General features: G+C 45.9%; 1 protein-coding gene across 2 annotated transcripts in view; it reads left to right on the top strand.

Moving 5' to 3' along the window:
- The window catches only part of ZDHHC14 (zinc finger DHHC-type palmitoyltransferase 14), a 299,829-nt gene extending 278,955 nt beyond the window's left edge, over positions 1-20,874 (top strand). The window contains exon 9 of one of the 2 annotated variants that reach the window (XM_050786737.1): positions 17,723-20,874. In XM_050786737.1, coding sequence (XP_050642694.1) covers positions 17,723-18,076 — 354 coding nt within the window. In that variant the 3' untranslated portion in view covers positions 18,077-20,874. Of the gene's footprint in view, positions 1-17,677 lie in introns of both variants that reach the window. The other variant, XM_050786736.1, reaches the window with a different exon arrangement.
- Positions 20,875-23,281: the final 2,407 nt, after the last annotated feature.

The following is a 23,281-nucleotide window of genomic DNA, read 5'->3' as shown; positions in this document are numbered from 1 at the left end:
GTCCCCTCTGGAGTCCATTCATTCTACACCCGCACCAAGACTCTGGTCAAGCGCACATATCGTGACATGGCAGAAATGCTAGGGTTCATCTGCCTATTCCTGTAGGAGTCACCTTCCAACTAACTAGTACCGCTGAAGGCACTGGACTGTGATGTTGTAAGCATTGTTGGAAGAGGATGCTGCAAAGGTTAAGAAGCCTGTAGCCGTGCAGCAGCTGCCTGTTGGTCACCCCTTATCACTCAATCCAGTGTAAGGCTACTTTTTTTTTTGGAAATAGTGTCTCACTCTGTCGCCCAGGCTGGAGTGCAGTGGCATGATCTCCACTCACTGTAACCTCCGTCTCCTAGGTTCAAGTGATTCTCCTGCCTTGGCTTCCCGAGTAGCTGGGATTACAGGCACCCGCCACCACACCCAGCTAATTTTTTTATTTTTTAGTAGAGATGGGGTTTCACCATGTTGACCAAGCTGGTCTCAAGCTCCTGGCCTCAAGTGATCCACCAGCCTCTGCCTCCCAAAGTGCTAGGATTGCAGGCATGAGTCACCGCGCCCAGCCTGTAAGACTACTTATTAAGGCATCTTTTCATCTGTGGGCTTGAGTACTGTGTCAGGAAGTTTGAAGATAGCAAAAAAAAAAAAAAAAAAAAAAAAAAAAAAAAAAAAAACCCAAGGCTCCTTGCCCTCCTATTCTCCACTGTGACTGAGGATGAGACAGCCTGAACACCCCAGGAAAGAGCTGCATGTGATGTCACCATGCCACTGAGCACCAGGCAGATCAGGAGGAGCTCTGGACCTGGAAGCAGAGCCTCTTCACTGCTGGCCTCAGGCTGATGGCATACAGAATCATGGCGGGATTGAGTGAGGACCTGTGTGCAGCCCTGGTCACCTGCCCAGGCTGACAGTGCACTCTCTGCCATGCACACGTGAGTGCAGGTGACTTCACATCTCCTGTAGCATCTTCTTGCCATCCATACACACAAAGGGAAGAGAGCACCATTTTTTGTTTGTTTTTGTTTTTTAAGGCAGATTCTCACTCTGTCGCCCAGGCTGAAGTACGGTGGTGAGATCTCAGCTCACTGCAATCTTCACCTCCTGGTCTCAAGGTGATCCTCCCACTTCAGCTTCCTGAGTAGCTGGGACTACAGGCATGCACCATCATGTCTGGCTAATTTTTGCGTTTTTTGTAGCGACAGTTTTGCCATGTTGCCCAGGCTGGTCTCGAACTCCTGACCTCAAGCGATCCACCTGCCTCAGCCTCCCAAAGTGTTGGGATTACAGGTGTAAGCCACTGCATGTGGCCATTCATTCCTTTACTCAGGCATGCACAAATCTTTCCAGAGAGCTTCCAGGGGAAGGCTTGAAAGCACTGTCGGGTGTAAAGAAATGAGCAGGACTCATGTGCACCTGGGAGCTGTACAGTACAAAAACGCTCCAGTATCACAGCCCTAATGAATCCATGCCCCATGAGTCTAGGCTCAGACACATGACATGTGCATGAAATTTCAGGATCAAGGTCTTAAAGCCCATGGACCTCATGGTAAAGAAGCTCTCCATCAGTGAGTACCATGGTCTACCGTCTCCCTAACGGAGGCAAAACTATAAGAAATCTCAACATCCTGGGAGTCATACACATGTGAGTGCTAGTCTGGATTTGGTAATAGCACAGAATTTTAGAGTCAAGTCCCTTAAGCAGGATGTTCCAGCCAGTGATAAAAGCTGTACAGAGACGTCTCTTCCACATGGTAAATGCTTTCGAGTCAGCTAGCGGGCTTTAAGATGACTTTTTATCCCCATCTGGAAGAGGAAAATTGGAGATGGGGATTCATTTTGCAGAGACCAGACTGCTGCCACTTACTAGAAGCATAAGCTTGATGAGTTGCTTAACCTCTCTGCCTCAGTGTTTTCATCTATAAATAGGAACATTGATATTCTTACCTTGTAGGGTTTCTGAGGATTAAGTTAAGACATGTAAAGCACTTAAAACCTTGCCTAGTAGAAGAGAAGTACTATTTAAGTGTCAGCTGTTACTATTATTATCTCCCTGAGATCCATGAGTGGCAGGATGAGTGAGCTCAACTGGACCCTCTTGCAGCAAATGGAAAACAATAGAGATGACTGGTGTGAGGGAAAGAGCCCAGGATGGGAACCAGGGAATGAGAGCTCCCATTCTGGCCCCTGCCAGTGAGTTCCCTGATGATTGGCAGGTCCCTCTTGCCTCACTAGTCCTCAGTTTTCCTCATCTGCAAAATAGGAGCTGGGATTAATTTGTACCTAAAGCCCCCATTTAGCTGTGAGCCTTTTGTGAGTCTCCGATCCTTGCAACTCCACCAGGAGATGAGGAGGGCAGAGACAACATCTCAGTCCACATGCACAGGAAAGAGCTCTCCAACCCCCAGAAGGAGGTAAACACCATGACTCTCAGCTCCTCCTCTCCTCCCAACCACCCTGACCAACAGCCCCCAAACTGACTAAGCCCGCACTTGACACAGGACTGGGGGTGTGCTGTGGGGCCATGTGCAGTCTGACCATCATACCAGAACTTCCTTGAGAGTAGGAGTATGTGTTGTTTTTCTTATTTGTCTCCTGTTTCTTGAGTTTATGGGATGCATCCCACTTGGCCATGGTGTATAATCCATTTTATATGTTGCTAAATTCAGTTTGCTAGTATTTTGTTAAGGATTTTTCCATCTGTATTCATAAGAGAGTTGTCTGTAGTTTTCTTGTGAAGTCTTCGTCTGGTGTTGGTATCAGGAGGTAATACTGGCCTCATGGAAGGAGTTGAGAAGTGCTTCTTACTCTTCTGTCTCTTGAAAAGTTTGTGAAGAACTGGTGTGAATTCACCTTTAAAGATTTGGAACAATTTGCCAGGAAAGCCATTTGGTCTTGAACTTTCTCTGTGGATATTTTTTTGATTACTAATTCACTCTACTTATTACAGGTCTATTCAGATTTTTTACTTTTTCCTTGGGTCCGTTTCAGTAGTTTGTGTCTTTCTAGGAATTTATCCATTAAACAAATTAGAGACAAATTAGAAGCAGTCAAAGACTTCAGTGAAAGTCAATAGGCACTTGGAGTAAGCCCTGAAGGGAAGAAATTGGTATTTTGTTTAAACATTCTGTGAAATGCACACGCCAGCCGAGAGAGCTGGGAACCTCTAGCAGAGCGAGTTCCAGCATGAGCCCCGCACTGTTGCTTTGCTTTCTCCCGCTTTGAGTCATATTAAGGCCATGAGAAATACACAGACCAGTTAATTTCCAGGAATTGTCAAAACATGGACAAATGATCTGAAATATTTCAAGACAACAATACAAATTCTCTGGGGCAACTATAACATTTCTCTCCTTTGATTTGCTTCGGCTGCCGGTAACAGATATCCCACGCAACAAAGACCACCACAGACTGAGCCAGCACATCATGACCAGCAGTGCCTGGCCGAAAGGGTCCCGAGGCCCTATGGTTTTCTGGTCTGTGATGCAGTGATAGACACCCAGGGCACCCACCCTCTGTGCTTGGAAAGCCTGCAGCACCATCGCTAAGAGCAAGTGGTCTGGCAACTTGCCAAGCAATCCGTCTTCTTCCTTTTTACTTATTTCCTGTTTTGGATATAGTTAGATCTCAAAATCAATAAAAGAGTTTTTGCATTCCAATCCCCAATTAGACAGATGGGAAAACAAATACACAAATCCTTTAGTGTTAAATTAGTCAGAATTGCAAGCTGAACTTCAAGCCATTCTAAGAACGGCACAAAATTTATTTGCTCTAGAAGCATACTGTGGCCAGGTGGGTCTCTGCTGAGGTTTAGCACTCTAGAATGGACAGAGCATTGGTGATACTGATACTATCATTGCAAGAGTATTAGCAACCTGCAAGATAGCCTCGTTTTACAAAGGATGAAACTGAGACTTGCATATGTTGAGTAACTTGCTCACAGTCACACAGCTAGGAAGGCCTATGTGCTTTCTTTTTTTCTTTTTTCTTTTTTTTTTTTTTTTTGAGATGGAGTCTCACTCTTGTCACCCAGGCTGGAGTGCAGTGGCACAATCTTGGCTCACTGCAACCTCCACCTCCCGAGTTCAAGCGATTCTTCTGTCTCAGCCTCCCAAGTAGCTGAGATTACAGACGTGTGCCACCATGCCAGGCTAATTTTTGTATTTTTAGTAGAGAAGGTGTTTCACCGTGTTGGCCAGGCTGGTCTCGAACTCCTGACCTCAGGAGATCCACCCACCTTGGCCTCCCAAAGTGTTGGGATTAGAGGCATGAGCCGCAGTGCCTGGCCCAGGTGCTTTCTGTTACATGTCATATTTCCATTTGAAAAGCCCTCAAGTTGGAAAGGTGACCCTCTTCAGACCTGGCCCTGTGTCTAGGAGCTGAGGGATAATTTATTACAATCTGTTGCTCCTCAGCCCAGGACACTCATTAGAATCACAGTACTGATCTCTGCATCCAGTTAAGTCGGAATCCCAGGGTGGGCAGCCAGGCCTTGGTGGTGCTATGGAACTGGAAAAGACTTTAATTGGCAGCCAGTGTTGAGAACCATCGACACAGCCTTCAGATTCTCTTGTTCTCTCCAAACGTTTCAGTTAAATGGAATAATTTTGAGCCATTATTTGCTTTGGCACAAATAAGTTTCTTTTATCTTGAAAAACCTTAGGTCAGTTTCATTCAAGTAACACATGGTCTATTCAGAGAAATGGGTATTCGGAGGATTTGAACAGAATGTGCTAGAATGTGACAGACCGTTGAGGGAGGGGCGGGGGAGCTTCGACAAAGAGCACTTAGGTTTCAGGCAAAGTTTCCTGGAGGGGATGACATCTGAGAATTCGCCACCCAAAGGCGGGAGGGATGTTTCAAGCAAACAAAGCACAGGCATGTGTGGGGCAAAGCGTCTTGGTGTTTCAAGAGGGGGTGCAAGTTGCGGGGAAGTTGACTTAGGCATGTGGAATGTGGGTGCCACGGATACCTGGGGGTGGTGGGGAGCAGCCCAGCAGGTAGCTGGATGGAACGCTCAGGGAAGGTTTGCTTCCTGTGTCGATAGAGAAATGGTCTGGTTGGTAGAAAGTCACTTGGAAACAGTGGAGACGTGAATCCCTTTTGTCAGCTAGCCTAGAAGTATCAGTCACTCCGGCATTTCAAAAAACCTGTAAGACTTACTCATGTTTGTCATCTGAGATACTAGTCCAATTTCATCTTACATGCTGGAAAATTATTTTTTGAAATCAGCATTCATTACATTTTCCTTTCTCTATGCCCACCTCTGCCAGCTGTGTCCCCACCAGTTCAAGTGAAGTTTCTCCTTGGTCTAATTGGACACAAGTAAGAACAACAGAATAAGATAATCCTGAAAGATAATGGAAGGAAAAGCTTTGCAAATAGCCTATGCAGTGGGGAGTGTCAGAGAACAGCTGTGGGGTCAGAGCACCTGGGCTGGCTCTGACCTTTGCCAGCCCTGACACTTTGGGGCTGGGTGATCTTAGGCAAGTCACTTAATCCCAAGAGCCTTAAATCCCTAAACCGTAAAATGAAGAAAGTGATACTGATGTTCACCTCCCTGGCCTGTGGTAAGGATTGACAGAGATTCTATTTCCTCTTGCCATCAACAGTTTATGACCTAATAAACTGGAGGTGCTTGTTTTGTTTTGTTTTGTTTTTTTGAGACGGAGTCTCACTGTGTCGCCCAGGCTGGAGTGCAGTGGTGCAATCTTGGCTCACTGACACATCCACCTCCTGGTCTCAAGCAATTCTCCTGCCTCAGCATCCCAGGTAGCTGGGCTGCAGGCATACACCACCATGCCTGGCTAATTTTTGATAATCTTGGAAAAGCATAAGCAGGACCCCAAATCAGAACTCTGTACGTGGAGTAATGAAGGAGTTATTGTCCCCAGACATGGCAGGCCAGATTGCAAATTAATAAAGACAGAGAATTGTATTTATATAGAGCTTTGCAATTTACAGAGCACTGAGACATACATTTTCTAACTTACCCCTTTATTTATTTTATTTTATTTTATTTTATTTTTATTTTTATTTTTTTTTTTTTTTGAGACAGAGTCTCACTCTGTCACCCAGGCTGGAGTGCAGTAGCATGACCTCTGCTCACTGCACTCTTGACCTCCTGGGTTCAAGCGATTCTCCTGCCTCAGCCCCCCATGTAGCTGGGATTACAGGTGCATGCCACCATGCCTGGCTAATTTTTGTATTTTTAGTAGAGACAGGGTTTCACCATGTTGGTCAGGATGGTCTTGACCTCCTGACCTCAAGTAATCCACTTGTCTTGGCCTCCCAAAGTGCTGGGATTACAGGCATGAGCCCCAACACCTGGCCTGGAGGTGGTTTTTAAACGTTCAGTTGAAAGTATGTGCAAATTCTCCTTGCAGGGGCTCACTCACAGGAGGTTCTTAACAAATATTAATTTGTTCCAACTTCTTTTCCTCATTCCTTCCATCCTCCAATTTTGCCACATCTCCAAAGATCTCCATCCTGAATGGGGAACTAGGAGCTAGAGGGAAGGAGTTCTCTTTGATATAGTGACATGTCATGGTTCCACAAAGTTATGACCATGGTGGGATGAAATTAATCTGTGAACCAAGAGACAGATGTCATGGTCATTCAAGCCATCAGACACTGTAGGCAAGTGCCCATGCACTTTTCCAGGAACTATAAAAAAGTGTAAGACCTGGAAAAAAAATTACAAGCTCTAAAACATGAAAAGAAAACTGCAAAATCAAAATTGATAAATGCTTAATGTCTTTGAGACACATGAATATGTTAACTTCATTAATTGTTAAACTTAGCACTCATGAAACTTTTATGACAGTTTAGAAATGATTTGTACACTGGGTTTTTCTTACTTCATCAGAATCCCCAAGCCACATATATGATTACATGGAAATTGTTACCAATTACAAAGTAAGTTGCTCATAGATGAATAAATTTAAAAGTCTAATTAGCTTGGAGTCCCATGCCTTCCCCTTGCTGTGAGAAACCCAGGTTGCTTCTGGAAGAAGTCCTTTTGGTCTCAAGGCTTCTACCGCCTGTTGGACTACCCCAAGTGCCATGAGAACATCAGCAGGAGAGGATGAGATGTGTTCTGTGTGGCCCCACAGGTCACAACTAGGACCAGAGAGTGGGTCTGGGATTCAGACTCTACTCAATCCAAGAGGGAACGGCCCAGGACCGGGAGTCCCCACCCAGAGATGTCAGACTTGGGACAGGGAGCATCTCCTCGCAATGCTGGACAGGCAGTGACGCAATCTTGGCTCACTGACACATGCACCTCCTGGGCTCAAGCAATTCTCCTGCCTCAGCCTCCCAGGTAGCTGGTGGGATGAAATTAATGGCAAGGGCTGAACATCGACCTTCAGGGTCCTGTCCAGTGGAGGTCCCCTCCAGCAGACTCTTCTCTGTCGTCAGGGCTTTGAACCCATTGTGTCTAATCAACAGGCCAGTATCACCAGCAGATAATGTTCCACTGGACTGTACATTTACCGGCCATTCGGGCGCCTGGCGAACAGGCCTTTCTGTTGCTTTGGTTGTTCTTTATGGGCTTCTGTGGTATAGGGACCGTGCTCACAGGACTGTGGAAACATGCAAGCAGGGCTGGCACTAAGCAGAACATGAGACCCGATGTTCTTTCCCGACTCTTCTCTTTGCAGTTCATCCACCTTCACACCGACACAGGGCTCAGCACTTCCCAGACTATACCACATGGACATACCACGTGCTGTTCCAAGCCTTCCACGTACATAACTTCTGCTAACCCTCACAGCACCCCTCTGAGCCTGCTACTAATATTATCTCCATTTTATAGATTAACAAAACCAGAGGAAGGAGAGCTTAAGTACAATTTTCTAACAAAAACGTCCTAATTTGACCCCAGAGCCCATGCTCTTAACCCTATGTTATGCACGTCAATAAAGAAACATCTACAGGGGCTGACTGTGCGTAAATTGATTTTCAGCCACACTCTTTCAGTCCCCACAACCCATTACCCTTACCCACGCTCCCCTGTGAAAGCCTGTGCTAGGAAGTTACCAAGCATTAGTCATTTTTACATGAAGGGGAGCTTCAGCCAAACTTCAAGGATTTATGAATTTCAATTGTCAATGAATATTTTACCTTCTATTAAAAATGCCTCAGGCTTTAATAATAATAATTGAGTGCTTCAGTGCTATTTGTTTAGCACATCTACCCGGAGTCTAGAATAGTCCCTATGATAGTTGGTTTCAGCAAATGTTGGTTAAACAAGAAAGAGAAAGAGAAAGGAGAGAGAAAGAGATCGTCTCCTGTGTGCCGGACACTGGGCTCAGTGCTTTACATAATCATCATCTCGTCTAGTCCTCACAAAACCATCTCATGGGGATACTCTGATTGCCCCATTGAGGAGACTGAGACTCAGGGATGTTAAGTGTGTGACAGAGATAACCAGTGGCCACGCCGTGATCTCACGCTTGGCAGTCTGACTCCATGGAAAATACTCTTCCTAACCCCGACACCAGAAGTCTCCCTGGTAGGCCTGAAGGCTCCTCCCAGGGCTGAGGAAGCCACACCCCACAGGCTTTCTCTGCCCAAGGATGATTAATCGGTTGCGGTCAGTCACAAAACCAGGCTGTGAAACCGAATGTGCAACCTCTTCATAATCTAACCTGCAACCTGATCAGCACATCTATCCAGCATCAGCAGTTTCCTCTCTGTTACAAATGACAGTGTTAGTCGATGACACATTAAACTCACGCTTTTTTCTTTCTACTTGCTCCCTGAAGTCAAAACCATTTGTAGCACTTCAGACCAGTCTAGTTGAGATCAGGCAAAAGGCTTGTCCATGTGGAAACATGTCAGTATCCATGTGAATTACTGACCTGGCCCACGGGTGATCTCTGCTGTTACACTGCTTAGAGTTCTTTCAGTTTCTTTGGGCCTGTAAGTTATTGTTGTCATCCAGTTGGGATGCTTTAGGCCCTTACGTCTTCACTTTTTTTTTTCTCTGCCTTGATTCATTCTCCTTGCTCCTGGGACTCCAGTGATACACGTGTTAGACCATTTGACCTTGACCCAGAGGATAGGTCCCTGAGGCTCTGTGCATTTTCTTTCAGCACCTCTCTCAGCTCTTCAGACTGGATAATTTCTCTGGATCTCTCTTCATGTTCACCGGTTCTTCTGCCATATCCAGTCTACTGCTAATCTCATCCAGATAATTTTTCATTTTGTTTATTATACTTTTTAGTTCTAAAGTTTTGATTTGGTTCTATCATATTTTCCCATTTCTTTGTATGTCTATTAATATTTTGTTGACTACAGAACATTTTAGATACATGGTATAGAAACTGTTGATGTTGTTACCTGACGCCAAAGAGTGTTGCTCCTGTTACAGTAAGCAGTTCAGTTACTGGCTGGTCACCTTGAACATGTGTCGGCTTATATTATATTTTGTTAGTACAGATCTGTGGAAAGTCCAAAGTGTTTTCCAGACTTCTTTAATTTGTTGGAACTCAACCTCCAAATTATGTCTTCTCTGAAGATTGTTTGGTTTCAAGCTTTGTTAGGATGGACCTGGGGTCTTACTTTAGGGCATGATTCTTACTCCTAAGGCACAGCCTTCTGATGTCTTTGGGATCCTAGGGGTGTTAACAGTGTGTTGGAGGTGTTCATGACATCAGTGTCCCTAATGCACTACTTGTCTCAACCTCAAGTATCTCTATTTCTCTTTCAACCCCATTGCAGCTGCTGTCTTATAAGCCTTGGGGCAGAGAATTCTCACCCTGCACATGCACAGCACAGCCTTTGGCTACAGCCCTTGGAACCCCCACTAGGACTTCTGGTCCTCCCTCTCTGAATGGCATCCTCTTCTCCAGTTTCCTGCCCTGCAGATCCAGCCACTTTGTTTTTCTCACACTCCGACCTCTGTTTTCTCTATAGCCGAACAACTGTGGTCTGCTCAGACTCCAGCTCTGTGCAGTGGTTGGGGAACTTTCCCCAAGAAAAGAACTGGCTGGTTGTGGGGCTTACCTTGTGAGTCTCCCTCCCCTCAGGGATTACAGTCTTGCGCTGCCCGTTGTGCGCTACTGGAAACCATTTGCCTCCTGTACTTTGGCCAGTTTCATATACTCCCTTATATACAGGCTGAAAGCTGGTCCAGTGTCAGTTCTCCAGCATTCCTGGAAGTAGAAGCTTTGTCTCTATAATTAGAGGACATGTTACAACTCATGTTGCCATATGTTCCAGACATGGGCTGTTTGCTACCCACTCTACCACAATAAACACTGGATTAGCCATGTGGTAGGACTACTCTGACCTAAAGCCATTTCCAGTGCTTACTTTGAAGGAGGAGCCTTTGGAGACAGATTTAGCATCAGACTCAGCATGTTCCATTTGCAGAGGAGAGAAAGGCTGGAGGGAAAGAGGCCCTGGGTATCTTTGGTCAAATTTTTGCCTGCCATTTTATTTTAGGACCAGTATCTGGATAAGAAACGTATTTCTTGAATGATAGAAAATGTGTTCCTAAGGAAATACACAGTATCTTAGCAATTAGAGATAAAGGCTTTATAATTTTACATCTAGATAAACACCCTGATATTGCAGGTCAAAAAAATTAGATAAATATTGATAGAAAGCTGACATCAAAGTACCTACTGAGGTCTTATTTATGATCTCAAGAATGGGAAGATCCAGTGTTAGCGTATCCTCTCTCACGAGTAGGGGACGGGGGTGGTTATTCAGTGCCTGTGAGATTTTCCCTCTACTACAAATTCTCAAGGAAGAAAATGTTAGAGAAGCAACAATGTGGCATCTAAAGCAGTAAGATGATGCATGTGACCCCAAGTATCTCTTGCCCTCTGAACCCCTATGAAATTCCAAGGAGCCATACTAGAAGTATGTGCAAATAACTCAGAGCCAGCCGAGGACCACATTTTGATTATTCCTGCTTCCCTCATTATTGGCTTTTATTATTAGCTAACATCGAAGTTCTATCTAGGACAATGTATATGCATGACATACTCACGACATCCAGTTATGATCCACTTTTTAGTGTGCATACCTCGTTTGATTGTCAAATAATTTAACTTCTGTATAGCATTGATGTCATCGTTTATGCTTGTATCTGGCACTTGTTGCTACAAAGGTCCTTTGGGATCACATGCTAAATGCAAAGATAGTAACGTGGTGCATCATTGCTACAATTTTGTTTTTAGAAAATCATTTACCATATTTACTTAACCTAACATTTTAAATCCCCCAATCCAGTATCAAAACAAGATGAAACCAGCAGTTGCATCATTTATTAAACTAGTATCACAGAAGAACGCTCCATGTAACCTGAAAAATCAAAGGTAGAAGGAAAAAAAATAACTTAGGCAAACGTAAATGATAATGTTAAATAAAAGAATACAAAAAAGCTCTCCTTCGAAACTGCACCTACATTTTAGGTGGACTTTAGAAGATTGTGGTGTTTCTATAACTGTCAATAAGCATTCATAAGACCCCAGAACAGAGCTTCACAGCCAAGCAGAAATAAATGATGCCTAACGCTAATGCTTTTGACAGAATCGGAGCAAAAGAAATACATAATTTCACTCACTCTTAATTTGTACACAGGCCATCTAGAAAGCTCCTAGTTTTGCTTTTAGTAGCATCTGTACACTCGGTTTTTTCAGACAAGAAGTCAGCTAGGGTAAAATAAAATGTATTCCAACATGAGCAATTTTATATGAGAATCTGCAGAAACAAAAAGTAAATGATCTCTATGGCGTTTTTAAATTGTAACATTAAGTGCTAATGTGTGTGACATCCAGACGTCTGAAACCATAAACTGCTTTGCAAGTTAAATGCTGACGCTTCATTTGGGCAGTAAATCAGTTGTCACAGTGACTTACTGCAATGACAGCAAAAGCTCCAGCACTTTAGACAGTGGGATTTTTATGCTGCCAGCAGAAAGGTCTTTTCATAGACACTCTTACAAGAAATCAAGCTTCTATTCTATTAGCATCCAGCATTCGACCAATTTTTGACCTTAAAAATTGGTCATGTCATATGATTCAACCTAATATTTGATAAATATGAACTTTTAAAAGGTTGTTTTGGAATAAAAACATGAGTATCTCAATTTGCTGTTCAGAGTAGATGGACTGTCACTGTCAGATATCCAAGTGGTCGGCCGTTTTTCCTTAGGATTTTATAACTGGTTAGATCAATTCAAGCATACCCAACGGCTTCTCGGTGTTAGCCACCAAATTATAAGAGAAAAAAGCGAGCGGTGATGTCTCCCTCTACTGGCAGAAGATTAAAGGGTCCTCAGATGAAAAGCCAGGAAGCCTGGGTGGTGGAGGGAAAAAGGTTCAAAGTAAAAGAGAGAGGTAGAAAGGAAGAGACAAGAAAAAGAGAAGACGGAAAAAGCAGAAGTGGGAGAGAAATCAATGCGGAAAAAGGATAGAGGGAAGAGAGTTGGTGAGTGCAGAGAGCAAGAAAGTTAAGTAGAAAAGTCAACAAGAAATGGGCAAATAAGAATTAGAAGCAAAAGTTACAAAAAAAAAAAAGAGAGAGAGAGAGAGGGAGAAGTGTAAGAATATTTGTCATGGTCATCTCCACAGTAACCCTGAAAATATTGGCCATTTTCCCCATGACTTTCTCAAATGGGAATTACAGCCATCGTCCTTGGAATTCTGGCAGAGTGGAAAATTAGGAAAAGCTCTTTTTAAAAAATCAGGTATCCCTGAGTCATTTGATATCTAAGTTTTTTCTAAGAAGCATATGTTCAAAACAGGCGACGTTTTGAGAGCATTTAATGAGAATTGTAAATTCCAGTCAGTAGAGTCATTGCACTACCCTTGGTTGGAATCTGACAAAATTCTGCTCTGTCCACGCCAGTGCCCTCTTCTGAGCCAACAGGAGATTTAGATGGGTGACACCCTGCAGAACAGAGCCTGGTCCCGGTGTGCCCCAGCTGAGATTTGCCTTCTAAATGGAAATCGGTTTGAATGTGGCAGAGTGTCTTCAAAGCTGTGAACTACACACAGGACTCAGACACTTAGGTGCCTGGTGCCAGTGGCCCTGCCCCCTGCTATCACCTCAGCAGGAAAGCTGGGGAGGGCACAGACAGTAGGCTCATGGTTGATATGAAAGCCTTCCCTCTATCAGGGGAAACACCCATAGCTAGACTTAAAAAGACAGTCATCTTTTAAGATGTTTAAACAAATCTGCGTAGAAGAGGTGCTTATCATCGGGTAAGTCAGGGTTCCAAAGAGTCATTTGGAAAACATTTCTGAGTGACTTCCATATAGATTTTTTAAATTAAATGGCTTACAGGCTGGGCACGGTGGCTCACACCTGTCATCTCAGCACTTCGGGAGGTCTGCGGATCACTTGAGGTCAGGAGTTCAAGACCAGCCTGGCCAACGTGGTAAAACCCCATCTCCACTAAAAAAAAAAAAAAAAAATACAAAAATTAGCCAGGCATGGTGGTGCATGCCTGTAATCCCAGCTTCTCGGAAGGCTGAGGTAGGAGAATTGCTTGAACCTGGGAGGCAGAGGCTGCAGTGAGCCAAGATCGTGCCACTGCACTCCAGCCTGGGTGACAGAGTGAGGCTCCATCTCACAAAAACAAAACACAAAAAAATTAAACGGCTTAGGCTAAACTTTTTCTTTCACAAATATTATTTCACACCTTCTTCAAGTCCTTAAGCCTTTGACAAACTCAAGAGCATTTCCAACAAGGTCCTGGCCAGTGAGGCCCACACAGTGTTTACTCCAGTTCTTAACGAGTCGTAGGTAGAGCATGGCAAAGTGCCAATAGGTATGGCTGGAGTGGGCCAGGATTGGAGCAGTCTGAACCATGCCATGGGAGACCCCCTTTAAGAAAAAGCAAATCTCCATGAGATATGCTTTTTCTTAAGTATGCAGAGAACGAGGCCTTGGAAAGAGGCTGTGTAAGTAAAGGAGCCTGAAGCATCATTAGGTTCCCAGTAAAGCCACCTCTAGGGCTGTTATCTGTGTTTTAAGTTAGCAAAGGATGTTTGCAAATAGAAGTCTCCAAAGTGCACCCAACTCTGCATCAACCCCAACAGGGAACACAAGCTCTCAGGAGCTTAACCAACCGCTGCTGACAACCACCTTCTCCGAGAAGGTTCTCACGGGTGTGCAGGAGCTCTTTGCAGGCTTAGGTGGCAGAGAGGTGATCAGGGGAGAGGAAAAGGGCCAGTAGCTGATGGGGTAGTGCAGAGTAGAAGAATGGACAAGAGAGGGGGAAAAAGACAGAAAGTGGAAGAGAGCCCACCTCTCCCCAGAGAGGGAGGGTGAAATAAACACAGGGATGAGGAGAGCCCACCTCTTCCCAGAGGGAAGGTGAAAGAGACAGAGTTGGGAGGAGAGGAGCCCTCGTCTGCCCTCAGGCTCCTACTGTGTGACCTTGACCATCGCCTCTAGCTCCACCCTCAAACATATTTTTCTGTGAGTCTGTGAGAGTCAGTCAGAAGTACTTGGGCTGATCCCTAAAACAGAATATGCCAATTAGTCTTCAGTGGAAAAGACTTTCTTCAGGTCAACAGAGACAAGCAAATCTAATTTGCAATTTCCTTATTCCTGAGAGCCGGGGGGTATTGTGTGGACAGAAAGCATTAGGATGAGTGAGGGCTCCAGAGGGGAAGCTTGAAAACGAGATGCCTTGGTCCAGCAAGAGCGCTGGCTCGCCAGCCGAACTCTCTGAAGCGGCAGCTCAGTCCTGGGCTCATTCCCAGGCCCGGCCTGCTGGAGGCTGTGCGCAGTTACAGGAAATGGGAGTGCCGCTGTGGCTCAGCTGCCTCTGTCAGGAAGAATACGAAACGGTGATGTTCATAAAACATTCTTTGCAAAGCTCAGTCTATCCAAACCCTGGTATAGTTTCCAGAAGGTGAATGTTTAATCAGTGAGGCTGGTCTGCCTCCACCTCTGCCCTGTCAAGACTGAGCCCATGTTCTGAGCAGAGCTGACAGCATGGGAGAGTGCAAGCAGCCTACACAGGCCACAGCTCTCTGCAGCCTGACAGCCTCCTGCTCAGTAGCCCCCACCAGAAGGGACCTGCACCCTGAGCTGAAATTCCCTGCAAGACAGAGAAAGCGACTCTGTTGCCCACCTGACAGCTTGGAGAAGCACCGCTGTGGCACAGATGATTCTGGTGATGAGTAGAAAAATGAGTGCATTAAAGGATTGTTAACACTTCACAGTCAGCCCCTTCCAAGTACTTTTTATTTATTTATTTATTTAGAGACAGGGTCTTGCTCTATCGCCCAGGCTGGAGTACAGTGGCACGATCTCAGCTCACTGGAACCTCTGCCTCCTGGGCTCAAGTGATTCTCCTGCCTCAGCCTCCTGAGCAGCTGGGACTACATTTGTGTGCCACCATGCCCAGCTAATTTTTGTATTTTTTTGTAGAGATGAGGTTTTGCCATGTTGCCCAGGCTGGTCTCGAACTCCTGAGCTCAGGTGATCCTGCCTGCCTTAGCCTCCCAAAGTGCTGGGATGATAGGCATGAGCCACCGCGCCCAGCCCGCCTCCCAAGTAGTTTCTAATGGCCTTTCCTTTCCTCTGAATAACCCCACTCCCCTCCGCTCCCCCGGACCCCACTTTGACACCTTTCTTTCTCAGGCTTTACCCAGCTTCTCAGTGTTTTGCAATTTCACTACCCGGGTTGAAGCCACAGAAAAGCAAGGATCTTCCGTGAGACTTGCTTGCCCTCTTCATAACTCCACTATGAGCTTTACTCTTGCCTAGGACCTAGTCTTTGAGCATCTAAAACCTGCAGATTTCTGAAGACTGCAGCCCCTCAACCTGCTCTTCTAGGCTGGAGGGTGGCTCAGGGGTGGCCTGCCTACTACTTGTGATTTTAGAAAGAAACCCATGAGGAAGGGAAGGAAGCGTGCACTGCACGAAATAAGCACCTTGGGATCGGCTTCGGCTGAACTTCCTCCCTCCAGTCGAGGCTGTATTGTGCATGTTGGCCCTGCACGGCTCCGGCTGCAGGGGTATGAGCAATGGCAGTTCTGGGCATGTCTCTTATCAGGAAGAGGTTGGCACACCTAAATCACAAAGCCATTGGTGAGTAGTTCTTAAGTAACTCTAGCCTTCTGATAAAGAGGAGGCGATGAAAGACCAAATAACATTTATTAAGCATCTGCTGTGTCAAATGCCTAATAGTGGAAAGAGGTCTACCCCAGCTTCAAATCCTGGATCCATCTCTTACTTTCATCTGTAAGGTCTTGATCGTGCTGCCCAACCCATCCGTGTCCCAGGGTCTTCATTTGTGAAGAGGGGAAGCAAGCTCGTTGTAAGAACTCTGCAGAAGTGGAGCGGAGCAGCCAGTTTCAAGCTTGGGCACAGAGTCCCAAGTTGCTCCCCTAATATCCATGCCTATTCCTCCTCCTTCCCATCGAAACACTGCTCCTGAATCTCACTGAGAAGGTGCTGCACAGGCTTAAGTTGAAGGTGTCCAAGTCCCGTTAAGTATCTTCTAGCTGTTCTGAAAGTTGCCCATAGTTCAAGGAGAGGGTCTGCAGAGCTATCGGGGTGCCCGTTGCATAGGCTGAACAAGTGCTTACACTATCTTCTTGGCCCAGTGAGCAAAGGGAAACAGGACACAAGGCAGATGTCATGTGACTTAAGTGGAAGAATAGGAAACGTCTTCTCAAGTGTGGGCATTCTCAGACCACAGAGGCTTGGGGAATGGCTCTTGAAGCTGTTGGAAATTTAGCAGTGGAGAATTCTAGGCTTTTACCAAACAATCTGATCAGACCCTCAAGGGCTTCTGTCACCCATGTACTTTTCTCTCTGTTTTTGGTAGTAAAATAGACACGGCATAATATTGGCCATTTTAACCATTTGTAAGTATAAGTTCAGTGGTATTAAATCCGCTGATGTTGTTCTGCAACCACCACCACCACCCATCTCCAGGGCTTCTTCATCTTCCCTGGCCGAAACTCTGCATGCCTTAAACACCAGCTCCCTCCTCCTCCCGTCCCCCACCCCAGCAGCCACCATTCTTCCTTCTCTCTAAGAACATGACCCTCCAAGGACCTCGTATCAGTGGAATCACAGTTATTCGTCTTTTTGTGACTGGCTTGTTTCACTTAGCATGCTGTCCTCAAGGTCCACCCATCTAGTGGATGTGTCCGAATGCACTTCCTTTTTAAGGCTGAATCACTAACATTGTGTGTCTACACTGCACCTTGTCCCTGCTGTCGTTCATCAGTGGACACTTGAGTTGCTTTTGACTTTTGACTTACTATCAATAACATTGCTATGAACACGGGTGTACAACCCCTGTATTTTTAAAACAATGTGGTTTAAAAAATGGTTTTCAGCATACAAGAAACAGCCACCCACTGCTGTAGGTGGCCTGTGACTCTGTCCAAGAGATTTTTCAATTGTGTCCTTTAAATTGGGAACCAAGGCCACTGGCTTCATGATCAGTGCTGCATGTTATGACCGGGCACCCGTGGTAACTTCATTTGAGCAGAGGCGATTGCAGCACCAGGCCCTGGGTGTCTCTCCCAATGCACCTGGGCCACTCTACGCGCTCCCTGCCTGGCTGACTGAGGTGTCACTAACGGTTTCTCTCTTCTCGCACCCCCCCCCTCCCCGCCCATGCCCTGTCCCCGTCCCTCCCCACCTCTGCCCCCTCCTCTCCACCTTCTCTTTGCTGGCGCCTCCCGCTCTCCAGTGCGACCAAGACCAGTGCATTCAGAGCACCAAATTCGTTTTGCAGGCCGCGGCCACCCCCCTGCTGCAGAGCGAGCCCAGCCTCACCAGCGACGAGCTGCACCTACCCGGGAAGCCTGGCCTGGGCACGCCCTGCGCCAGCCTCACACTGGGCCCGCCCACGCCGCCCGCCTCCATGCCCAACCTCGCCGAGGCCACGCTCGCGGACGTGATGCCCCGGAAAGATGAGCACATGGGCCACCAGTTCCTGACGCCCGATGAGGCGCCCTCACCCCCCAGGCTGCTGGCGGCGGGCAGCCCCCTGGCGCACAGCCGCACCATGCATGTGCTGGGCCTGGCCAGCCAGGACTCCCTGCACGAGGACTCTGTGCGCGGCCTGGTGAAGCTCAGCTCCGTGTGACCCGTGTGGCCCCAGGCTGGGGAGGCACCAGAGGCTCCTCCACGGGCAGCAGGAGTGAGCGGAGGGGTGTGCTCCACAGCGACTCCCCCAGCCAATGCCGCGGTGGAGATAACAGCCCCAGGTCTGGGGGACAGAGACCACTTAGAACGGCACAGGGCGGCCGACCCCGGATGCTGAGAGCTTGGTTTCATTTGAATTTTCTTCCCCAACCTGAGTGCTTTGACACCAATGGAAACAGAGAAGTCGCTGCTTTCTTTTGGTGGGCCTGGGGACGGGGACCCTCCAGGGGTAGAATCGGAGTGTGTCTGCCCGCCCTCGTGACAGACACACGGAAGGCTTCTGACGCTTGTGGCCAGACTGCAACTGCACTTACGTGTTATGCTACTAATATTTGAAACAGACATGCCATTCCATTTGTTAATTTAAAAAAAAGAAAAAAAAAATCCTAAAGGGAAAAAACCGACCAGGTGTGGATCTGCATGCCACGCTGCCGTCTGTGTTACAGTGGTGTTGCTGTTTCCAAGGAAGTGCTGCTTTCTTTTTCTTTTTTTAATTTTGTGAATTTTTAAGTGCTGTTTTGTTGGAAGACAGTGCAACGAACCGAGACTGATGGACAGTGTCCTCACTCAGCTTATTGGGCTGCGGCATCTGTGGAAAGGTGGCACCAGGGCTGCAGAGGGTGGCTGGGGTTCCGTCGTGTCGGGGGTCATTTCACCTTCTGTTTGGCCGCTCGATGCGGTCTCGTGTTGAGGTATTGTGTGCCGCGCCCCCCACAGTCTTCACCTCCGTGTGTGATGAAACTTCCCGTGGACAGCCAATAAAATGACGTCCTCTGTTATTTTGGATCTGCGTACAGTTATCCTTAATAGCATAAATGAAAACAAAATCATCCAGATGGGGAGAGTTTTTTCTTGAAATATCCCTAGTGAGGAATAGTCCCCAAACAACCAAAAGTCAAATCTTTGAACTGGGAGATATTTATAGAATGATTTCTTAGATAAGAGGCGAGCTTTCCATCATGTTTTTTCTTTAATTCTCTCTTTTTGACACCATCTTAGTGGAATTTGCTGTACGTTTGCAGTTTGCCGCGCAACAGTTGATTGGAAGTAGGGAGAGGGGAGGGGACGCTCAGGGAGAAGGGGTTCTGTCGGGCGTCTTCTGGGCTTCCCTCCGTGTTAACGTGTCACTCAATCCCAGAAGTGCAACTTGAGGTCCTAGTAAAGGTATCAGAAAATGAGGAGGAGAAATCGGCTTACGGTTTGGGCTGAGATCATGTAGGTCATCATCCTTCCCTGGACACTAATCAGAATGAAATTAAGAAAATGACCACTTTGTTCACTTTCATTGATCGCCTAGAAGGGAACTGGCTCTGGACTTAGGGAGTGTGTCACTATGGAGGCAGCCGCAGGGGACACAGCAACTCCTCTCCTGACTTCTTTCCAGACCATAAATCTAACAGCTAAAGCTACTCAAGTTCAAAGCCATGGCCCTGCTCCTTATAACCATATGAAAGACAAGGCACATTGACCATTGATACAAGTAACCCCAAATGATTTGCATTTATGGAAAAAGGCTATTTCTCCTGGGAAAGAGTTGCCATTTTATATAAAAGAAAAGAAGATAGGAAAAAGAAAAGCACCCAAGTTTTATTTGGAATGAAGGCAATTCACAGGTCACAAAATAATTCATGCTCGAAAGGCCTGCAGAGTTCTTGCACTGTGATATCTTGGAGCCATCTTTGTTTTCACACTGCATGCACGTATAGAAAATGGAATAGGTCCATTCTGTGTAACCAGTTTTGATTTTTTGAACCACCTAACTACTTGTACCCACCTGCAATTTGTAATTAGTGGGGCAGTGCCGTCCTTACACAACCACACACGTGCACAGGCACCAACTCACAGGGATTCTCCTTGGCCACGCTACCTGTGAGGCTAAAGTGACAGCCCCACAAAGGAGCTTCCACAGCTTTCCAAACCGTCTCTGCTCCTTGCCTCCTTCCACCTGCTCCCCAGAAGCCCCAGGAAGGAGTTGGCCCTGATGAGAAGGGTGTTCCACGGGTGACCGTGAATCCAGCTCAGCCCTCACTCCGGTCCCATGTGTGGCCCAGTCCATTCCCAACTCCTTCCCCTGGAAAGGAAAATCATGGTCTTCAGAGGCCTCCCACTTCTAACATTTCCTAATTCAGTGGTTGCCGCTCTCCTGTGACCAGCCCTTCTTCCCACCTCATTATGAAAAAATCCCAGAAGCCAGGATCACCACTCACTTGTCTTCACATAATGGACATTTACTTAATATTTATTATCAATTTCCCCACCTCCAACCCTGTCCCTGGTACACACTTGGCATCATTTATCCAATAGGGGATTGGGAATTTTGGCGAAATGAATCAAGGCTATTCAGGGTCAAGAGGGAGATTAACTTGAATGGGCCAATTTGTTAGATTATTAATGTCTTAAAAACCAAAACCAGAGAGAAGCCCACAGCCCTGTCCTCTGTGGCTTGAAAAAGAAACCCAGCATCAGAGGAAATGAGCGATGATGCCCCCAGGGGCGCCCACTTCTGTTGGGCAGGAGGGATGGTCAGGGGGCAGCTCACCTGGCGAGGTGATGACTCTGCATTTCCCATGAACCTATATGTGACACGTACATAAATATGTATACACTTATGTTTGTAAATGTTGAATGGTTCCTTCTAGCTGTGGCTGAGTAGATGGTGGTGTTTCTAGCTTCTTTCAGTGTGTTAGCGATTGATTACATGCTAGCTATAAAAAGTAAAGTAAATATTTTACCATGCTATTAAAGCTTGGACCATTATCAAACACACACAAACACACACTCATTCTGCTGTTTAAAAATTCGTCTGCGTTCATTCTCCCAGGAGTGCCCTGGGGGGACGACAGGTTTCCCGGCACTTGAAGGCTGAACTGAGCATCAGTGCCCTGGTCCTCAGGAAGCAGGGGGATGCTGCAGGAAGGCGGCAGGCAGCCTGCATCCGGGAGGGCACAGTGACCTGTCACTCCGTTCTGCAGAAATTGGCCCAGCAATCACGTTATGCCCATTCAAAAGATGCTTGTTCCAGCTTTCAAATGTGATGATTTCAGCCTGTGAGGACAATGCCATGTCCCCACCCTAAGCCAGCAAAATGTGAAATCTCTGTTCTGGCCCAGAATGGCACAAGGGAGGAGTCTTTTCAGAGTTCCATGCCACCCCGCAGCTTACTGTGGCCTTCGCCTGTTCTGTCTACGATTGCCAGCTGGGGCTCCAAGTGAGGAGCAAATGCATTTTATGAGCCATGTTCCTGCGGAGACCTGATGGGCCAGGCCCTCTGTGGCTTTGAAAGTCCCTAAGCTCTTCACATCCTTGGCCTGGGCCTTCTTGTCTGACTCAACAGCAAGAAAAATAAACTTGCCAAAATTGGCAGTAGTTGTCCTTGACACAGGGGCTTGTGATGGCATTGCCCAGAAAATGCTGGAACCAGAACTGGTCAGAGACTTTGAAGGGCACAGCCTGGCGGGCTATTCCCAAGGGTCTCAGGTCTCTGCCCACCCCACTACTCTGCAGCAAATGCTTCTCTTTTACCTGACTTCTCCCTTCAGACCTCAGCCTACAACCATCCTCGTCATGCCAGGAACCGACTGCTTCTCAGCCTCGGCTTAGGGTTTTGAGTTCACCGGAAGGGATCAGGGGTTTGCGTTAATATAAGGAATCTTCCCAGAGGGAGTTGCCCTTCATTCATCCACAAGAGTACATTGAGTTCATTTAGTTCTTGACCAAGTAAGAAAAGAATAAAGGAGAACAAATATGGAATAATCTTTTCTAATTAATGCCTTACTACTGTTTTGAAGCTGAGCCTAAATCAAATCAATGTTTACATTTTCTATCAAGTACATATGAGCTGTGGGAGTCTAGCATATTCTTGTCCAAAAGAGAGAGACTTTCAAATGAATTCGTATTCCTCCTGGTCCCCTCCACCTATTGTGGAGGTCTGCATGTGGTGTTGTATGCTGTTTTCCAAGGTACCTCATTTAAAAAAACAAAACAAAACAAAAAAACACTGCCTCTCATTTGTTCCCTTAAAACATCTCTCTCTCATAAAACTAAGTTATCATTGAAATATTAAACGATCTGAAGCGTCTTTTTTTTTTTCAAATAAATGTCAAAGATGGTAATAGTTTGTAAATCAGTAAATCCTCTGTCCATCTGCCCATTGTCCATGGTCCTGATAATGGAGCCAAGATGGATTTTCACATGTAAGTGGTTAGTCCATTAATCCAGCCATTAAAAGTAGTTGGGAGATTGAAGATTAGGTGGTTTCTGGAGCAACTGAATTTGCAGCTGCCACAAAACTAGATAAATGGCCACAACTGGAGTTATTTTTCTATCTCATAAACCCCAGGAATTACACACAGAATGGACTGAAAAGCAGACAAGCATGTTGTGCTATTGCAGAGACTTTTCTACCCAGCAAGTGTTGAATTTTTAAAAGAAACTTAATATTGGTGATGAAGATATGAATGGACAACTCTCTTACTTGCCCTCGATGTTTCAAGATGCCTGGTGAAACCGAGAGGCCACATGGCATATCCAAGGAGACATGTTTTCTGGGTTCTATATGAATAGAGATGGTTTAAGCCTGCAATTTAAAAAAAACAAAAACAAAAACGGTTGAAGCCCTGCTAACTTTTTCCCAGAGCATTCTGGGTTGATATTTCACAGTCAAACGTTTTGGCATGAGGAAAAAAAAAGCATTTTAAACTCTTAGTGAATTCAAAGCTCTAAATCCAAACAATGGTGAACACATGTACATAACATTTCATGTTTTCAGAGATATGTATGCTTATTTAAGTGCCTTTCATGTTTTAATCAATGTTTGCAGAATTTATCTTAAACCTGAGATGAATTAAAAAATCATTTACCTCCTTCAATAAAAACTGCTAATGGCATAAAATGTAAATTTCAATCTTTATGAGGTAGATATTGTCTTGGTCAACAAGATGTAGGGAAGGGGGCAATCGACTTGCACTTGGTGAATATGCACAGTGTGGACACCCATCTGTATAAGAATGAGGGTTTTCTGATCATAGATATCAGATTGGTTTCCTCAGCTGTGGTTCTCAACTGTTTCAGTTCTACTTTAGAGCAATGCAGAAATTTAAAGTCCCTAATCCAACATGTTCTATATGCCACCTTTTAATACATACGC

Source organism: Macaca thibetana, chromosome 4 (assembly GCF_024542745.1).
Source record: "Macaca thibetana thibetana isolate TM-01 chromosome 4, ASM2454274v1, whole genome shotgun sequence".
Classification (NCBI taxonomy): Eukaryota; Metazoa; Chordata; class Mammalia; order Primates; family Cercopithecidae; genus Macaca; species Macaca thibetana.
This window is presented reverse-complemented; position numbering and strand designations above follow the sequence as displayed.